This window comes from Heterocephalus glaber, unplaced genomic scaffold (assembly GCF_053883595.1).
Source record: "Heterocephalus glaber isolate CG9 unplaced genomic scaffold, H.glaber_assembly_v1.0 deba00001457, whole genome shotgun sequence".
In the NCBI taxonomy this organism is placed as follows: domain Eukaryota; kingdom Metazoa; phylum Chordata; class Mammalia; order Rodentia; family Bathyergidae; genus Heterocephalus; species Heterocephalus glaber.
In genome coordinates this window covers 6,074,297-6,095,196 of record NW_028258305.1, presented here as the reverse complement: position 1 = coordinate 6,095,196, position 20,900 = coordinate 6,074,297, and the positions used below count along the sequence as shown (strand labels likewise).

Here is a 20,900-nt window from a genome sequence, read left to right as displayed (position 1 = left end):
ACTGAGCTCCTATCCAGTCATGGTGAACCTTTTAGAGCTTTCAATGATAACAAACAGCCAGCTCCAGCATGTGTGCGATATGTTTGTGCCACCACTGTCCTATTCTGTGCCCTAAATGATCAGACCAAACCAAAATAGTCACTTATACTAAATGCATAATCAAACTGAAACGTTACAGAAGCAGACAGATCCTAAAACACACCTGAAAACCGGAGATTCTAATCTACTTGAGTCAGTGTAATAAGGCTAAGTCTCCTACACTCTAACCCTTTAAAAAAAGTAACCTGATATTAATCAACCTGCTTTTTTTTCTCTGTGGTTGTGTTTCCTTGTTTCCACTTTAGAAACCCACTCTTCTACCATTATCCAGTGGGAGCTCTCATTCTATTTGACAGAATACAAGCTGCCCAGATTCTTGAATTACAAATAAAAGCCAATTGGATGTATAACTACATCTGCTCTCATTTCAATACTTTTAATCTTCACTTTATTATGTTAGTTCTTTACACTCAACAGCTTTCTTTTCCCTCTACCCTCCTCTCTGCCTCATGTTACTGGCCAACGTTTAGCTCTTTATACTCTTCCTCACATCTCATGAACCACAAATTGGTCCATTTCAGGTTCTTTTTTGTATGTCTTAAGTTTTTTAAATAATTAACACAATTATAACTGTTTTGACATATTTGGAGGAAAATAAGACATGTTTATGCTTATATAACAATATTTTTACATGTAAAGCAATTAGTTACATAAAATAAGTTTTCATAATACCTAGTTAGTAGGGAAAAAGAGGAAACATTAACTGATTTTTAATTATTGTTGAACAATTCAAGTGAGTTTATTTTTATATTACAAAATATATATGCACAAAATTGAGTATACACTGTATCTTTGCCAGCACAGTATATCCAAGAAGGAACTGGTAATGTTTCTTCTTAAACTGGATGGTAAGGTTGGACAAATAATAAAACGAATACCCACTTTCTATACCCACTCACACAATTAAAGCACTTTTCAGCCCCTTTCCAATGACATTTCTCTTTTTTCTCTTTTCTTGATAGTGAGAACTATTGTGAAATTTGATTTACAAGGAGTGTTTGTTTAATACCAACTGAAAATATGTAATAAACTCGTCAAGCTTGAAGAGGAAGAAATTATGAGATAAGTACATAAGGAGCAAATATATCAAACAAAATATAGCACTATGGACTAAATTGTCTTTGTTCCTTAAAAATTCATGTATTAAGAACACAAAGAGAAGATAGCCATTTGCAAACCAGGAAGAATGACCTTAGCTAGAACCAAATCTGCTGGCACTTCGATTTTAGACTTCCTAGACTCCAGAACTATGAAAAATGTTTATCGTCTCACCCATCCAGTTTTTGGTATTTTTTTATGGCAGCACCTAAGATTGAAATATTAGGACAATTCATAAAACTCACATTAATATAAACTTGTAGCACATATTAAAATATACAGACACCTCAAGTAGGCTACTCTTTATACTATCCCCCATGATTGGCAGGATCTGAACCTGCCATTCTACTTCAAGCCTCTACATATGCCATATATTCTTCCATCTACTAAGAATGAGACAGGAACACAGGCTTTCCAGAATAGCATAAAGCAACAGACAGATGTTATTCGAGGTCACCCAGGAAATGACTGCTTTCTCAAGCCCTCCTGAGGGCACAGTCTTGCTGAAGCTAAATTTGGCTGATGATCCAGGACAGTGAAATGTACCTAAATACTCTTTTAAACAGACACACATACTGTTAGACTGTAAATTTCACTTCTATTAGAACAAAAAGTCAATGGTTAAGGCAAGAATTAGGTTTTCTTCTTGTCTCTAACAGGACCCTTCCTGACTGGTCAGTATTATAGTAGTTATACAATCCACAGGAACCCAAAGTTAAGAGAAATAGCATGCAGATATGGCACACCTGCTCTGGCTCTGGGTGATAATGTCTTGCTTTCACTGAATTCTTCCACTGAACTTTAGGTGATGACAGTTCCTTATTCTGTCAGATACATTATTAAGCACCTGAAATATGGCTAGTATGACTGGGAAACTGGGTTTTAAATTTTAATTAACTTAAATTTGAATAGAGACATATGACTAATGACAATATTGAACAATATAGTTCTAGAATCTAGAGACTTAGGGTTTTTTTAAAATCAGGAAATTAAAACATGTATGAATGATCTCTTACTGCCAATTCAAACCCTACTTGCAACATTGCAAATGTGGTTCCACCTTCTACCTTAGCTACCTGTCAGAAACATCCATTTGTCTCGATTAAGGCAGCATCTCCTTTTTAAAGCCCTGGCACCTCAGAGTAACTAACTCTATTATTAAACAGATCTTCATACTGTCATTATGGGCTTACACATTTGTGTTTCATGGTATACCTAGTCTCCTAAAGGGCAGCAACTATATTATTTATATTCATTTCTGATTTTTTTTTTTTTTTTGGTACCAGGGATCGAACTCCAGACCTTGTGCTTTCGAGGCAGGCTACCTAACCACTGAGCTAAATCCAGCCCTATATTCATTTCTGAATTCCCAGAGCCTAACAGAATGCCAGAGCCTAAAAACTCTTCTCCTAAGTTTCCCCAGTCAATTTATTAAACTGGTCTCCATTTAACCAGTCCTATCTCTTCACTAATCTACAATCTGAAATCATATAATTTTATCCACAACCAAAATAGTGAAAGTGAGGGCAACTCATATTAACTGTATCAAATCTATAAAAGTATAACAAAGGTGTTATACTAGTGACACAACATACTTTTAACATACGCCTGTTCAGTAGGAAATACTGTAAAACAGTAGAAATGATGCCTATTTAAAAAATCAAGTGGGGCCGGGGATTTAGCTCAGTGGTTTTACCTCCTGCTGCACAAGTGCAAGGACCCTAGTTCAATCCTGGTAACAAAAAAAAAAACAAAAACCAATGGCGATAAGCAGACATTCCAGGATTAAAAACAAATTTGAGAGGGGGTTTGTTTTGTTGTTTTTTCTTGGTAGTGGGGACTGAACCCAGGGCCTTCACATCGAGCTACATCTTAGCCTTTTTATTAATTTTTTTTCTTTTTTAGACAGGGTCTTGCTAAATTGCCGCCCGGAGGCGGGGGGGGGGGGGGCTCGAATTTAAGATTCTCCGCCTCAGGCCCTCAAGGTGCTTATTACAGGCTTGCACTGACGCATCCAGATAAATTTGGGAGTTTTTGACAAAGAAGCAGCATTTGAATAAGTAAAACTCATGGATGAATTCACTTAGAGACTGCATGTACAGATGAATACAAGCATTCCAGTATTAATAAATCAGAGCTTAATTTAAAAAGAACTTGGAAGGACTGTGACTGCACAACCAATGAGAAGAGCAGAAAACCAGAAAAAGTATATCCGTGAGATAACTGTGAAAAGTGATTTAAGGAGGTGTTATCTGGGCATGATAAATGCTACTTAAAGTCAAAGAGAAAAGTAGGGCATTATATTTCTTTCCCCAAATAGTAAATTTTCAAAAAATGAAATGGAGAAAAACTAAAAATAACACTTGGCATTCATTTATCAGCGATAAGACAAAACACAGAAGTTGTTCCAATGTTACCTATTATAGACATTCATTTTCATTACGTATAACGATCGCAAAGCACCACATCTTTCTTTCAATATCCACATCAAAGCTCAGAGGAACACTGCAATTCTCTTGGGATGCATTAATTTTAAATGAAAAGCTCTTACATTGTTTTCCAAGCTGATATTTTGACTGAAACAACCAGTTTCTCCCATTCATTTCCACCCTTTCCTTAGAAATACAGGTTTGGCATGACTTTAAAGAGAGAAGATGATTTAAAGCACATCCAGTTTTCTAAAGAGAATGGATGGCAATGTTAGCGGAGGGCAGAGAAAAGTTAAGATACATGGACTGCAAGCTCCTGGAATGGAGGAGCACATCCCCCTACACCCCAAGCAGATGCTCAATAAATATTTTTTATTTAACTTGGAAAGAGCTGCACTTTACAGAGGAAATTGGGCGCAAACTCCAGGATACTACACCCTTAGAACACGGTGGTATTCCCGCGCCCCTAATACTGTGTGAAGAGAAGAGACCCGTAAAAAGTAACGCAGGCTAGGACCCGAGTTCGATCCCCGGTACCAAAAAAAAAAAAAAAAGTAACGCAGGAAGGCGCACAACCACATTCTGGACCCTCAGGTTAAAAGAAAATCCCTCGCGTTCTGGCCAAGGCTCACCTGCCTCTGGAATGGAAAAGACGCACGGCCCCGAGTCGCCGAGAAGGGGGCGCCCGCAGACCCTCTCCTCGTCACCGGACACTAACCGGAGGGGGATTCCCTGCGCTACAAAGGATGGGCTAGGAAAGATGCGCGAGCTTGATCTTCCGAGTTTCGGAGCCCCCGCCACAGTTCGCTCAGGGTTTTGGAGCCGCAGTCACTGTTCGCTCCATTGCTCAAGCTTCGTCGCTTAGCAACCTGAGAAGCTGTAACATCTTCCGGACACCTCAATTACCCCGCCCCTAGAGAGCGAGTACAACGATTTAAAAAGATTTTGTTTCCGGGTCGAGCCGGCTTTACGCAGCGGAAGATCTCGTTACCGCTCACGTTTACCTCAGGGCACGAAAATGTCTGTGTTGCGCGTTAAGCGGAATCGTTTAAGGGTTCATCTCTCCTCCCTCAAGTTACACACGCCCTCCTTCCCGCCAATTGCCATGAGCCATCAGGCAGTCCTTTCCTTCTGAGCCCATACCATCCGCTCGTAGTCGTCGTCCAATCACAGAGACTGACTTCTGGGACTATTTTGCAATGGTTGGAGAGCGCAGGAAGAAGGACTTGAGAAGACCCTGTGTTTTCGGGAAGTGTAGTTCAACGTTGGAGAGAATGCATGGAGGCTGCACTGGGGCCAGTGGTGTAAACTACATTTCCCAGAGGGCACCGCATCCGGGACCGAGCCTTTTCTGACTGGCACCAAGCGCCTTCTACGACTCGGTTCCGAGCTAGAGGTGACCTGACTTCCCGAGGCTCGTTCTGCAGGTGCAGAAATTGTCTGCGCAGTTTCCAGTCATGGTGAGTGTGGGCCCCTGGCTCCTGGTCACTTCCAGCGTGGGTGCAGGAGTTCTTGAACTTGAAAGATTTTTAGTAGGCAACAGTGCAAAGCACTGACCTTTGAGCCGTTTGCAAAGCTCCCCCTCAGCTGGGGACTGCTGCAATAACCCGGCAATTGAGAACTACTTGCTTTCCTCCTGGGGGCTTTTAGTAGGCCTCTGGAGAAATCACTGCCCTTGAAGAAACTCGGTCCTAATCCTGTTGTATAACGGGGGACAAAAAACGAGTCCTGATTTTCCCCGAAGGTTTGTAATAGGGCAAGCTCAGGACGATGAGGTTTGATGGGAAGGGAGATTTGCGCCCTAACCTTTTTTTTCCCCCCTTCTCTTAAGCCATACTATTTTAAGAGCTTTTATCTCAAAGCCTTTTACAGCAAAAGGCTCTCGACTATTAAGGTTGTGTTCACCTAGTGTTCCAGATTACGATCTGCATTTTCAGGAGATAGCTTTCCGACATATGTAAGCTAACAAAATATTTAAAATTTCTTCATTGATCTCTTTTTGTAATGCCAGGGCACAGTAGAATCAGTAGCCAAATGACTAGTGCACGTGTTTTTTTTACTGTTCAACGTTTTTTTGAATTTCAGAAGCACTACTTTTCATCGTAACGGTATTAGAGCTGCATATTTTGTCCTGCTGGGGGGGGGGGGGAACTGTGACATAGGAATAATCTCCAGGCTCTTTGAAGGTGACATTTGCTGTCATATTGAGAGAAATTGCTTCAGGACTTGTATTTATATTTGGAAATGTTTTTCCTCCTTTCTCAAAATACTAAGATGACTGCAGAATGTGAGGAAGTGTTTGATTGAATTGGAAGTTTTCCAGAACCTGAAAAGATATGTTTTCAAAGCATGGGCATTACTCCATAAGCGTCATAAGTGGACAAAGGAGGACAGCTACTAATTCCCAGTAATTGTTTTCCTAATTATTTTATCAAAATAACATAATCATTTAAATTACGGTTTCAGTGGTTTCTTTCTTAATAGTCTTAAGAAGGCAGAGGTACTTCTTATCAGAGAACTTCAGACTTTTAATATCAGAACTAATGAAACTTGAATTTATTGAGATCCAGAGAGAACATGATTTGCTCAAGGTCACACTCCATTTTATCATTATTGTGTCAAGTCATTCTAAGATTTTATTTTAGTAGCTGATGTTCTATGATGATATATAAGCGCATACTGCAAATATTAACTCAACTATGTTGCCAGCATGTAAATTACCTGATAGCTTTATTCCTTGTAATTCAGAATACTGAAATTGAAGGGTAACTTGGAGACGATTTCATCTAACCTTAAAATGTAGCATGGTGAAGTCAAGTGATTTTTTTCCCAAGGTCACAGAGAGATCTAGGGCTCGGATTTTTGCTTTGTTTTTGCTACTCACTAGACATAAGCCAGGCTTTCTCCTGGAAGGTCACCAGGATATCAGATAACACCGAAATGGTCCATGTGGAAGAATGCTGTCAGTTTGCTATTTCACATGACTCAAAATCTTCTTGCCTCTTCAGAAGAGCGTGAATAATCAGTGATTTACAAGAGAGCCGTCTTTTGTTAAGCCAATTTAAAGGAGGAGCTAAAGGAGAAAATTCTTTCCTTGTGTCTGTAAGTTGAAGCCCATAGGAAAAAACTGAAGGAATCTGAATGGTACCACTTGTATTTTGTATTACAAATATATATATGTATATATGTAATAAAAATGTATATAAACTAGAAAATAAGGAATGCATGTATTTTTCTGTGAAATAACAGAAGGAATAATTAAATTCAAGCTTTGCAGCTGAGACCTCAGCACATTCTCAAGACAGCCTGCATCTGCAGGAAGGTCATTAGTACCCTGCCTAGAGCAAAGACATTCCTTCTTGGATCTTGGCAGACTGCCCAGTTATCTGAGCAAAGAATAGTAACCTGTGTTCACACAGTAGCATAGTGAGAAGTCAGTCAGCCAGACTCTCCTACCTTACTGCTTCTCAACTGCAAGGTTGCAAAAGAACAGTAAGAGCCTGGGGGCTGGGGCGGACACAGTAAGAACTAAATATGTGCTTCCTTTACCTATTCACCATCATTCATACACTAACTAGGCTTCATACTACTCTTTAACAAGATAAAATTACCTACCTATGAAAAGAATTTGCAGAAGGAAACTACTGGTGAAATTAGCAGATTGTTAGTTGACCACAACCCCTGCACTAAAGACTGATACTTTGAACACATTTTTAGTAGCTGAAATTGACTGCATTATTCTGTTCTAGTCATCTAGTTGACTTTCTGAGAGGTTAAGCTTTATGGATAGAGCTATGTGTTTTCCTCCTCATTTCGTGACCCAGCTTATTTACATTAAAGTACAATGTGTTTGTTTTTCTTTACCCTTTCATTCATTCCACAAATATTTGTTGAATACTGTATGAGTCAAAGATTTGGGTCAAAGTGAGACTCCTGTCAGTATTCTTCACAGTCTAGTAGATAGAGTAATAGAGACGTAAATAGAAAGCCATTGGCTATAAGAATCCTTAGAGGAGCCTAGCTATTCAGAAGACCAAGGCCAGAAGAGTTGCAAGTTTGAGACCAACCTGGGCAACTTAGCAAGACCTTGTCTCCAAACAAAAAAAAAAAGGAATCCTTAGAGATTGGTGGTGATGGAAACCTGTATCTGTAATATTTGCTTCATACTATTCTTTGTGCTTTGTATGTGAACTAATCTCAGTCCTTAAAACTGCAATTTGTTAGCAACCTGCTATTATTATCTCTGTTTTACTATATGGAAACAATACAGAGATGTTAAGTAATTTGCCAAGAATATATAGCTAATGAGATGTGGAGCCAGTACATGAGCCTAGAAAAGTTTGGCTCCAAAGGCCATCTTTTTCTACACAGCTTCTAGCCCCATTTCAGAGAATTGACTTATCCCTTTTCTAAATTCAAATGGTTTACTAATAGATTCCCTGGCCTAAAATAGTACCAAGTACCTGATAGGAATTCAGTGATACCTTGTTTCATGTATGACTTCAATGAGATAAATTTATCAGTTGATTGATAAAACTATAACTTAAAAACTAGTGAGATAATATTGCTTACTATAGCCCAAAATATTATTTATGGTACCTAAGTTTCCAGCCTTCTCAATGCAAGTATAAAATGAATAAATATCTTTTTAAAAAATTTTAAACACATATTCTGTATACTCTCAATTCTTACAAATTTATGTCTCTGGGGCAATAGTATTTTCAAGATCCAGCTATTTCTTCAGCAGATGTCCAACTATGTGTCAGATGTTCTAGTTAGTTCAGATAACAGCCATAAATAAAGTAGACCACCCCCTCCCCCAAAATAAAATACAGCAGATGAGCTCCTGCCTTGAAGACGTTGCATTCTAAAGGGGAAGGGGGAATAATTTCATCCTCTATTTCCTTTCCTTTTCCTTATCTACTCTACTTGACCTTACGGGGGAAAGGAAAATGACAATAAAAGACGTATAAGCCATAATAATGACAGATCAGAATATAAACATCATGTAGTTTAATAAAATAAAAAATAACCATATAGACTAACATTTAGTGTTCTTTATAAATCTAGTCTTTGGGGAATATTAATATGTATTTTGTTAAAACTGACTTAGGAAATTAACATATTTTGTATATTTGGGGATATAAAGGACTGAGGAAAAGTTGCTGAAAAGATGAAGACGAGACATAGTTTTCATGGGGATTTGTTTGTTTTCTATTCCCATGCTGGTCACATCTCTGAGGAAGAAGTGCACATACAGTCTGCTATGGTCAAATTTATTTTTCTGTAACAGTTGATACTTCTTTCCTCATCCTTTTTTTTAACCTTTGATTTCTTTCAAAACCATGTTGCTGAGTGCGCTGACTTCAGTGCTTAGGGTTAGAAGGTTAAAAGGATCCTTCAAGGTCATCTAACCTTTTTCCATCTCAGATGCATGACTCATCTGGAAGAGGGAATTTTGAATAAAAACAAATCCAACATTGCTATTCCCTAATCAATTCAATTGGCCATTTCTCCATGCAGGAAGGGATAGAGGTGACATAGTAGAGTCACATGTACCCAACATTGTCAGGGAAAGGAAAAGTTGACCTTGATTCTATGTTTTAAAATTCTCTGAGCTTAATTTAACCTTATTTAAATGACTTGAGCTCATCGCTTTATTTTTTTTTATTTATTTATTTATTTATTTATTTATTGGTACCAGAGATTGAATTCCGGTCCTCGCGCTTGCACAGCAGGCAGTGAAACCACTGAGCTAAATCCCCGGCCCCTGAGCTCATCACTTTAAATCTCAATATTTTCTCCCTGTGTCTTATTCTGAGTCTGTTGAATTTATAAGGCTACTTTCAATATTATAACTATTATGCTCTTCGTATGTATCCCCATCCTTTCAAAAATAAGTTTCCTTTGGAATCAGATTGTCAACTATCCCTACATGTTACTCTTGTTATTTACAATTTATGATAATACAGATACTACCTTTTTTTCTTCTTAAAGGCTTATTTTTCCTCTTAGGTAGTTAAGGGTTTTTTTAAGTTTGACTTGGTGTAAGTGAAAAGTTTTAACCACTGTTGCTCCTCTGGCTAGTATGAAAGATTCTAGTGAGCAGGTAAGAGTTGGGAGATTTGCATAATAAGGATTTGTAAGGCTTTTCTCACCAGGGTTGGTATAGCCACATAATGCACACATTGAAATTGTTGGGCCTGTTTCAGTAATAAAATATTCTTTAAAAGATGGATAGATCCTGTAAGCAAATTCAGGGTAACACTTTGTGTACCTTATAGAGTGAGAGTTAAATAACACCACATAAAATATGTAGCTGTTCTGTAAGTTTTGCATACTGTATTTTCCAGACCAAGTAATTTCTACTAAGCTAATGCAAAGAGATTTTAAAATTTTACATTTGCTTTTAATGTATGTGCTTCTTTTATTAAAATCTTGAATCCCTAAGGTAAAATAACACTTTTAATACGATCTGAATGGGTCTTTCTTTACAGTCTGAACCAATCAGAGTCCTTGTGACTGGAGCAGCTGGTCAAATTGCATATTCACTGTTATACAGCATTGGAAATGGATCTGTCTTTGGTAAAGACCAGGTAGGGGCAAGTCTCTAAATCTTGGCATTAGTGTGAGAATGTCATTAATAAAACTCTGTATTTAGTTGCAAATAAATCATAAAGTGGTGAATGTTGGATAGTCCTGATAAATGTAATAGGCACATTGCTACAAGTGAAAGTCAGTAAGGTATTTTTATGCATCCCTCCGGGCACTGAAAACAGTTTGCAAATCAGGACTATTCCAGAGATGCCAGTCATCTGAAAGTGGCATAGTGTTAGCTCTTAAAGTGTTTATTACCATCAAGTAGTAGGAATTATGCATATAAACAAAAACTGCAAAAGGACATTTTTGTGCTAAATGACATGACCTACACTGACAAGTGCTGTCCTTGCTTTTTGGCAGCCTATAATTCTTGTGCTGTTAGATATCACTCCTATGATGACTGTTCTGGATGGGGTCCTAATGGAACTGCAAGACTGTGCCCTTCCCCTCCTGAAAGGTGAGTTGAAGAGGAAGGATTTTATACTATCCTATTATGTCTAAAGACTACCAATTGAAATTATTTCATACAGATATTTTTTAACTACTTTTTAACACGTATACCAGGAATAAGGGTAAACATGAGAAACAATGAAATATAGTATAAATTGGCCTATGTACTACCTATTTTGAAAAAACCCACAAGAGTTCAACTGAATGCCTTTGAGAATCATTGAACTATTATTCAAACGTAAGATAGAAGTCTTAAATTTGATTGAAAAGTTTGTTAAAATATCAAGTCAGATTGTAAACAAACGAATATTTTTCTTTAACTATACTTTGTAGTCTTTTTCTTTTGGTAAAGATTTATCAATGATAACTTTTCTAGAAGTTTGCACAAAACAATATAATATATTTATCTCCCAAGAAAAACCTTCCTTGAAGTTCATTTATCCATTCAATAAACATCTACTAGCATAGAAATTCTGCCATCTAAATCATTTGGTTGCATAGTTCTATGAAAGAATACATGACTGGGCCTCAACTTTTCTGCTGTCTCCCTTTCTTTTCCACACAACTCTTTTCCAAATTAACTTCTTCTATTGCTTTTTCCCAGTCACAGTACCTTCTCTATTGAGTTCCCTCTACTGTCTAATGGGACCAGGTTGCCCTTTGGTAGCTATGAATATGGCAGTGAAGGGAAAGTTCAGCAGGTATGGATGTGTGGCTGGGAAGAGGAAGATGTGTATTTTTGTCCTCTCACTGGTATTCCTGCATATGCCTAGTGGGGGGCCAAAAAACCCTGACTGACACAAGTTCCCTGGCCTAAAAATTTAGCAATAATATGCTGAATATTGGTCATGGCTTTTTTAATAGCAGTTAACAAAAGAAAGCAAAGATACATATTCTTAATCAAAAAGCAAGTTGTGTGTGTTTATTACACTGACGTTGTGGCAAGGTAGCATTATGCCTGGCACAGTACTCAGTAAACATATACTATTTTTAAATTTGTGATCTTTGTCTTAGACCTTGAAGTAAATACAGTTTAAAGGTTCGGTGAATTAGTTGCTCTTTTGTGTTATCTGTCATAATAATTGTGAATAGCCAATGTTTCTTTGAAAGTAGTATAATACTTTGTACCATATAGAATTAGGAAAGAGTTTTTTAATTGAAATAATTAATGAAATGAGAAGAAGAAAATAAATTTGTTGACATTTCTGCTGATGATATGTCCCAGGAAAGTCTATCACTGTAAGATATAATAGTAAACAGTTTGCTATAAAGTGTAAAAATGAATGACTAGATTCAATGTGAAAAATAGAAGTTCAGACTTGGGTATTTAAGTAGCTCTATATATTGTCTGCAGATGTTATTGCAACAGATAAAGAAGAAGTTGCCTTCAAAGACCTGGACGTGGCTGTTCTTGTGGGCTCCATGCCAAGAAGGGAAGGCATGGAGAGGAAAGATTTACTGAAAGCAAATGTGAAAATCTTCAAAAGCCAGGGTGCAGCCTTGGATAAATATGCCAAAAAGTCAGTTAAGGTAATCAGTACTGTTAGGTTTTTCCTACTACTAGGTTTTTCATTTCATTCACAGTAACCAAAACTGTTAGGTTTTTCATTACTTGCATTTGAAACTTGTGCTTTCAGCATTTAAGTGAAAAGAAAATTGTTTGCTCCCTCCTTTTTTTTTTTCCAGTTCTGTGCAATGTTCAGTAAATATAGATCTCCCTTTCTGGATCTTTTTTCTATGAGTATAGAAATCTATAAGTACAGGTGCTCAAAAACATTTGCTCACTACTATGACACAGAAATTTAGTATTGGTTCTTAAACTCATACAGAAGACACAGAACTTTCTGGTGCCTTTTTGCTGTGTGGAAATACTTGTTCAGGCATTTAGAGTTGTGTAGGTGATTGTGGAGGGAGATCAGTATGAAATTTTTGCTTTTTATACACTTCTTTTTAAATAGTTCACTTTTACTTTCTGTAATCATTAACAGAAAATAATAAAAATGTGTTGAGTAGAAAATCACAGGTTTTTTGGTAGATGAGTACAAGGCCATCCAGGCTGTCTAGATTTGTAGTACTGTTGACACAGTTATCCCACCACTGCAAAGTGTCATAGTTTGGAAGAAGTACTCAACACTGGAGTACTTAGGGGCAATGAAGTAATATCTTAGCTGTAGCTTCTCAAATGAGCCAATAACAAAATTAAAGTGTGTGTGTGTATAGAGAGAGAAAGGGAAGTGAGATGGGTGGAACAAATTGAGGAGTATAGATAAAGTGATGATGGGAATCAATCTTTATAATATACTCGTAGCTTCTCTGTAAATTTGGACAGTATTTCAAAGTAATATTTTTTAAATTATTTTAATAAAGATCCACATAACTTAAAAGTCCACGTAGGGGCCGGGGATTTAGCTCAGTGGTTTCGCTGCCTGCTGCGCAAGTGCAAGGACCCGAGTTCGATCCCTGGTACCAAAAAAAAAAGTCAAAAGTCCATGTATACATTCTCCTGTACCACGTTATATTTCAGTGTTTCACCTTCCCAATACAAAATAACCTGAAGTGTTTTCTGCTAAAGATTAACTCATCAGATCTCGGGGGAGAGAGAGGTGACAATCTGTATTTTAGCAAATAGAACAGGAAATTCTTAGAGTTAGGCAAGTTTGAGGAAGACTTTATTCATAGAGAAAAATTGTTCTAAAACCCAAATAGAAGTATGAATGAATCAAACACTGAGAATAGAGCCTTAAATTACTTGGGTTTTTTTGTTTGGATTTGTAAGTGTGTGTGGAGGGGTGGGTAGATAAATGCTCTGGCTCTATTTTGGCCTAACAAAATAGAGACATGTATCTTAGAATTAAACATTGCCAAATGGAAAGTGATTTATATATGTAAAACACCTCTATCAATATTTTCAGTAACACCAAGCACTAATAAGACAGGCAAACAAAGTTTTTAGGAGGATAGAAACCTACAAACTACAATGGTGTGTTATATATATAATTTAGCTCATGCAAATTTAATATGTAGTTACCTATTATACATTTTTCAATCAAATTCTAAAATAATTTACTTAGTAAGAATACAGTTTGTAACTTCTGGGCTTCCCATGCATCCTAGGTCATTGTTGTGGGAAATCCAGCAAATACCAACTGTCTGACTGCCTGTAAGTCGGCTCCATCCATCCCCAAGGAGAGCTTCAGTTGCTTGACTCGTTTGGATCACAACAGAGCTAAATCTCAAGTAAGAGAAATGCCTTTTAAAATCTTAAAAATTTCAGCTTTAAAATGCTTTTAAAATAAGAAAATCCTGCCTTTTCCTTTTTTGTGTGTGTATAGGAAACCATTCCTTTTAGTAAATTATTATTAAATATATTAGATAATCTTTAAATCTGTTATAAGGACCAGAAGCTGGACTTCATACTTAATTTTGTCTTCAACTCTATTTAAATTGCTAATGATAATTGAATGGAGTTATTGATATTCTCTTGGTAGTTAGAATTAGTTACTAATGTAAATAACTTACATGATATTATGTAATTTAATTTTTTCAGATATGTGAGATTATAAAATGAAAGACTTGAGTTCTGTGTACTTGGGTTATTTTTCCCTGCAGCTAAGCAATCAAGTATAAATTTTAATATATTTTATTTAGTTTTCAATTTTGTATCTTTATAATATTCTGTAGTGTTCATAATATTTCCTATTTTCACTACTAAGGAACTAAGCTTTAAATTGTTGTAATTTTCCCTACCCCTTGGAACCTCAGGTAAATATGCCAAGAAGTCAGGTACCAGGAGATTAACAATAGTTTTTCAAAAAATTAGAAAACAGGCCATCCATCAAGCTAGTTTTCTAGGATTTCTCAGCTCTTAACTGGTCCTGGTTCCCTTGGAAGTCAGGTGAAAGTTTTAGTTCTCAGACATAGCCTGTTTCCTTTTCCCTAGCACTTTTCTGGCCATCCCTCTTCATCCTCAGGTCATCACTGCCACATGGGTCTATGAGTAGAGTGCTTTTTCTTCTACAGATGACATCTTTACTTAGTTTCAAGAAAACTTTTTTAACCAAAAGATGAAGTGAGGTCAAAGTTGAAAAACCATCATCTTAAACTGAGAGAAAAGAATTTATATTTGTTAAGCTTCTACTGTAAGCTGAATGTCTTATATATAATCTTTCCTTTAATTTTTATAATAGCTATAAGAAAAATTTCATTATTATCCTCGTTTTACAGGTAGGAAACCTGGATCCCAGAGAAGTCAGGGAACCTGCTTTAAGTCATATAGCTAGTAAATGACGGAGCCTCTTAGATTTCCCTGACTTGAAACAAACCCTGTGCATGTTCTTACATAATGGAATCAGGGATCAAATCTACTTATTGACTCTGTGACCTTGAGAAAGCATAGTCAAGCTATAAAATAGAATAATAATTATATCTACCTCAAAGAGTTGTATGAATTAAGATCCATTTTAAGCCATTAGCATGGTACCTGTCACATACTCAAATATGGTAAAAGTTTACTGCTCTTGCTGTTGTTGATTTTGTTTTTATTAAGAGATATACAGCCTGGGAAGACAAACCAGATCAAAGCCACCCCAGGTAACTGTTACCCTTCTGAGCTCCGGATCCCTGTGCACCCAGCCTCCCACCAAGGTCCATTCAGCCAAGTCAGACTGTGTGCGGCTCTGAGAGCACATTAACACCTTGCTCTGCAGTGAGTTACAGCCCTGGGTCACCAAATAGCTGAAGAAACCCTTGAGTATGGTGAAGATTAGCCCTACAAATCCAACAGAGGAAGAGACAGTGCAGGAGCCAGAAGGCTTTAAAATACTAATTAATGTCTTGACTGACATAAAAGTTGATGCTTCTATGAAAAAAATAAAAGGGGTGACAGATGAAATGGGGTGTTCTGAGAATATAAAGAGCCCCTGGTACCTTTAAAAATATGATGGCAAAAAGAAACAAAGTGAATAGAAGAAGTGTGTGATAAAAGTTGTGAAGATCTCCCCAGGAAAGTTAATTGAAAAATACAGAGTGGAAATGGGAGATTTAGGATAAGAAGACTTAGAGGAGCATGCCAGAAAGTTCAGGAATCGATAATAGAGGAAATAATTAGGAAAAATTATTGGAGATAAACTACAAGAAAATGTTGCTGAACCAGAAGAAGTTCCAGATAGAAAGGGTTTGCTGAGGGTACAGAACACTGAGAAACAAACAAAAAGATGCCCGCCTGAGCACATTGTCATGAAATCTCAGAAAACTGGAAATAGAAGTACCTAGAAATTAGAAGGTCACAAAGGGCTGGGAAATCATAATGAGACTGAACCATTCAGCAGCAACAAAGGATCTTAGAAGACAATGGAAACATTTTTTGAAAATTATAATAAAAAATGATTTGCAGTTTAAAAAAAAAACAAAAAAAGATATACAGCCTGGGTCAGGGATGTAGCTCAGCAGCACCTTGCCTGCCTGGCAAGTGCAGGGTCCTGAGTTTGATTCCCGATATCAAAAAAAAAGATTTATAGCCTGAAGTTGAAAAGAGCCACACCTTAGGAATATCTCCCTCAATATTCCAGTTAATCTAGAAGGTCATTGGGAAGAAAATGCTACGAATATTCCCTGAAAAGCTTTAGACAGTGGGCAGGATCTGAGGAAGGAATGAGAATTTGTTTGAATGACTGGAGACAAGATGTTGTATGAGTTGCAGTTGTCAGTTCTTCATTGCTCTATTGTTACTTACTTAGCTCTTACAGGGGATAAGAGGTAAAATGACAACACTGACATTTCTTTTTGTTGTTTCATCCGAGGTTTTATTGGAGGCAGACATTGGAATATTCTGCTTCCAGAGGTATTTGGGAGTGCTGTTTTGTCCCAGGGCCTGAAATGGTTTTTCTTTGGAGGGCAAAAGTCATGAATGAGCCCAGAGGGGAAAATCTAGCTCATCACACTTTAACCATCCCTTCTGGCATGCAGTCACGTTCTTCACATGCCCGTGGTTAGGTAGTGTTTCAACATGTCATTCTGGCACAGAGAAAGCTTTTAGGGAGCTTTTAAGAAGCAGTTTCTTCCTCTTACGAAAGTTGTTTATCTGGAGAGAAAATAATAAATCCAAAGATAAATTTTTCTTACATGATGTCGACTAGTCTTACGTAACTTGTTTTAAAACTTAAGAGATCTTAGCTGCCTAGTAACTATTTATCACTATCAGAACTCCTCTTTGTATTTGCAAACCAGAGCTATATGTATGTCTGCTGACAAGATAATTTGACAATACCAGTTAACTCGTATGAAGGGGAAGAAAATTACTAGGGCTGGGGAATTAGTCAAAGTCTTTAACAGATCTATATGACAGACATGAAATGTGTCTTAAGAATCAAGGAACAGTTATTCTGGGTGCATGTTAATTTAGACTAGCTCCAACGTGAATGATAAAATGACATCTGTTGAGTGCAAAGTACCTGGCCTTTGCTATCCAGACAGAACTAGATTAGCTAAAGAGATCAAAGGAGCAAGAAGGGGTAGGCAGCATGAACAAAGAAAGTGAGGGATCCCAAGAAGAATTGTGGGGAGGAGAGGCCTACAGGCACTTCATCTTCATTTTACTTTGGAGTAGTTGAATCTGACATTCAAGGTGGTTATGAGATCTTAAGTTCTTGATTGAAAACATCTTGCATTACTTGCCCAAGGTAATATAGATACAGGTCTTCATAAATCTATAGATACTTTTAAATAATATATTTAACACTAATAAAGTAGGCTTTGTGTTAGGATGAATTTGCCCAATTGTAAGCTAAAATAAATGAGCACATTTAAGGTAGGCTTGGTTAAGTTATGATGTTCACTAGTTAGGTGTATTAAATTCATTTCAACTTAAATTATTTTCAGCTTAACAATAATGTTAGAATATAAGTGCATCATAAGTCAAGGTGCATGTGTATAGATAGATGGATACACACATATGTATAAGTTGTTATATTTAACCTCTTTTCAGTGTCTTAACCTATCATACTTTGGTATGGGAGGTCATAGTTTGGTAATGTGAGTCCCTTCCAACTCCAAAATTTCATGCATAAAATCAATTGAAAATTGATTTGTGGGCCAGGGATTTAGCTCAGTGGTTCTGGCGCCTGCCTCGCAAGCGCGAGGTCCCGAGTTTGATCCCTGGTACCAAAAAAAAAAAGAAAGAAAATTGATTTGTATCGATCCATTATAAAAATTTTACCTGAATATGGGGAAAGTACCTAAAACACCTGATTTCTCCAAAGTACTAAAGAGATATCTCCATGGAAGCATTAACAACAAAACAAAGGTCACATTTATGTACTCAAGAAATGTTAGCCTCTTGGTTGATGCCTTATATTTGATAAATCTACTATACTAGTACATTATTTAACAAATTATCAGATGGTCTGTGCTCTTCAATATTGTACATAAAAAGTCTACCCAAAAATGTTTCATTAACCCAGTGAAGCCATTTTATGAAATTACCAAGCAATAAAATTTGCACTTTTTATAAATCCTTTTGATATCCTTTTAACATTTCAAAAGCTTTTTCATCTTTTCTTAAGGAACTTTTTCAAACAGGTCACAATTTGAAATAAAAGTCATTTGTCTAATAATGTATTTCTTTTAAATTGGATTAGATTGCTCTTAAACTTGGTGTGACTGCTGATGATGTAAAGAATGTCATCATCTGGGGAAACCATTCCTCGACTCAATATCCAGATGTCAACCATGCCAAAGTGAAATTGCATGGAAAGGAAGTTGGTGTTTATGAAGCTCTGAAAGATGACAGTTGGCTTAAGGGAGACTTCATCACGGTAAGAAAAGTCTGAGTTAACAGCCAAGCATAAAGAAGTCTGGAGAGATATGCCATAGTGCTGACCCGAGTGTCTCAAGAGGTGAAAGGGAAACCTCACAGACAGCAGGTCTTTCACATTTGCTCTGAGGACTACATAGTTTCTTTTGGCATCTTGGCATCTTACACAGCTGGTCACAATCCACTATGATCTTATCTGTTGTGTAGCAATTGAGATTGATTTGTCAAAGTGGGAAAAATTAGACTACCCTCTAGTCACCTGGGTGTTCTGTTTTGTTTTGTTTTTTTAACCAAGATCCATTTATTTGTATAAAGTATGTTATATGTCCTATGGAAGTTTGTACTTTTCTGTCTTCAGAAAGACTGATGGTTATAAGTGAATTAGGTTAGTAAAGTCAGCATTGGGTAGTTGCATGATTTTGGAGGAGATATATTAAGCTGTGGTTGTAGCCTTTCACCTCAGGGTCAACTTGGAACTAATGAAAATTTTACTAGCATAATTAAGTAACACCACTTGCTGCCTCTGTCTGCTCCCATTCAGACTGTGCAGCAGCGTGGTGCAGCTGTCATCAAAGCTCGGAAACTATCCAGTGCAATGTCTGCTGCGAAAGCCATTGCAGACCACATCAGAAACATCTGGTTTGGAACCCCAGAGGTAAGGACTCAGTGAGTGCACAACCCACTCTTTTTATTTTGTTCCCTAATACTATAAAGTAAAAACCCTAGCCTTAGCAGTCAAGCCAATTAGATCATTTCCCAGCTCAACTCCCTACAAACCAAATAACCTTCAGAAAGTTACTTAACCTTACTGAGCTGTTTTGTCATCTGTTACATGATGTCACATAATTGTGAGGATTAAGTGAGATTTTACATGGAAAACCATTTTCATTTTCACATCAGCATTGGGCCAGTTTCCCCATGTTTATAATAAGGATTATGTTTCTCCAGCCTACTTCACAGATAATGTGGAAGAAGAGTAAAATGATATAATATACATGAAAATTAGCTTGTCATGGAAATGCCAGGTGTTGGTCATCATTCCTTTACAGTAATGAAGTTATGCACATAATAAGAAAGTCATCTGGTTTAATTTTGTTAGTTCATGTGTTGGTTGGTAAACTACTCCCTGTACACTGTAAGAATGTATAATTTTTTTTTTTCAGGGAGAGTTCGTGTCCATGGGTGTTATCTCTGATGGCAACTCCTATGGTATTCCTGATGATCTGCTCTATTCATTTCCTGTTGTAATCAAGGTAAGGTGTTTTGAGGTGAAAAAATAGTTACATGCTTTTCTCAAAAGTGGAATAATTTGGCCTAGAAAATTATTAATTTACCAAATTAAACATTTTTTCTCAGTTTTTTTATGTATGTATCACAACTTCAGGTCATCAAAACATTGAAATTAATCTGGAAAGCAAGATTCAACTCTTCCTACTGGATATATTATTACTTCTCTAATATTAGATATCTGCAAATTATATCTTGTTTCTAAATAATGTAATGATTCTCAGTAGTGTTGCTCCTTATTATAACCATACTAATGTCAATGGTTTTTATAGATTTTTTTTCAAGATTTGATAGATTTTAAATTCAAGTGTTTACTTTTTATACAGAATTATCTGTTAATTAAAATTTGGATTCCAGGTTAGGGGTGTGCTTAATGATAGAGTGCTTCTCATCGTGCACAAGAGTCCTGGGTTTGATCCCCAGCATTGAAAAAATAAATCTGGATTATTTACTTATTTTTTAAATCAAACTTTAAGGTAGATACACATCTGGATATGAATTCATACTAGGTTGTTGCTTGCTGGAAGATCAGTTGTAGTTTCATTTAAATCTCTTATTTTCAAACAGAGTAAGACCTGGAAGTTTGTTGAAGGTCTCCCTATTAATGATTTCTCACGTGAGAAGATGGATCTTACTGCAAAGGAACTGGCAGAAGAAAAAGAAACTGCTTTTGAATTTCTTTCCTCAGCATGACTAGGCAATCATTTTGATGTTACTAAATGCCCCAAAGCTGAGGAATCTAAATGTCGTCTTTGACTCTAGTACACAATAATGCTATAAATTACTTGTGAAAAGCAACACATTTTAAAGATCGTGTGCTGCTTAGTACACATTTGTGTGTAAGTCTATCATCATGTTGTTAGTGCTGCATCCTAAATAAAATATATTCAAGTGAAAGTGACTCAAATTGAGAATTAATAGCTAATGTGTAGTATTTATTCTGAAAACAGACTTGCATGTTTCCCAGCTTGCTGAAGGGATTATAATTTTTGTTGTCCTTGTTGTTTTAAAAAAGAACAAAGAAACATGGAAAGGGAAGACAGATGCCATGTTGGTATGTGCTTGTAATTCCAGCTACTCAGGAGACTTGAGGCAGGAGAATCACAAGTTCAGGGGAGCTTAGGCAA

At 36.8% G+C, this 20,900-nt stretch overlaps 2 protein-coding genes across 12 annotated transcripts in view; one reads left to right on the top strand and one right to left on the bottom strand.

The window, feature by feature from the left end:
- Wdpcp (WD repeat containing planar cell polarity effector) overlaps positions 1-4,847 on the bottom strand; it is a 406,541-nt gene extending 401,694 nt beyond the window's left edge. For 7 of the 11 annotated variants that reach the window (XM_087216013.1, XM_087216016.1, XM_087216009.1 and 4 more), the window contains exon 1: positions 4,259-4,459. The gene's annotated coding sequence lies outside the window, so the exon portion shown is untranslated. Of the gene's footprint in view, positions 1-4,258; positions 4,480-4,630 lie in introns of those variants that run through there. The other 4 variants (XM_087216012.1, XM_087216011.1, XM_087216010.1 and 1 more) reach the window with 4 other exon arrangements.
- A 52-nt stretch (positions 4,848-4,899) lies between these two features.
- Mdh1 (malate dehydrogenase 1) lies at positions 4,900-20,670 on the top strand. The gene is made up of 9 exons (XM_004849985.4): positions 4,900-5,086; positions 10,124-10,222; positions 10,587-10,683; positions 12,031-12,206; positions 13,791-13,913; positions 18,311-18,487; positions 19,028-19,141; positions 19,650-19,739; positions 20,341-20,670. Exons 1-9 carry the CDS (start codon positions 5,084-5,086, stop codon positions 20,464-20,466), a joined length of 1,005 nt encoding a protein of 334 aa, XP_004850042.1. The 5' UTR covers positions 4,900-5,083; the 3' UTR covers positions 20,467-20,670.
- Positions 20,671-20,900: the final 230 nt, after the last annotated feature.

Bases quoted from the DNA above. Each gene is read 5' to 3' on its own strand.
- Mdh1 (XM_004849985.4), top strand. The intron at 10,223-10,586 runs GTAGGGGCAAGT...GCTTTTTGGCAG, and splicing joins CTGTCTTTGGTAAAGACCAG to CCTATAATTCTTGTGCTGTT. The intron at 10,684-12,030 runs GTGAGTTGAAGA...TATTGTCTGCAG, and splicing joins TGCCCTTCCCCTCCTGAAAG to ATGTTATTGCAACAGATAAA.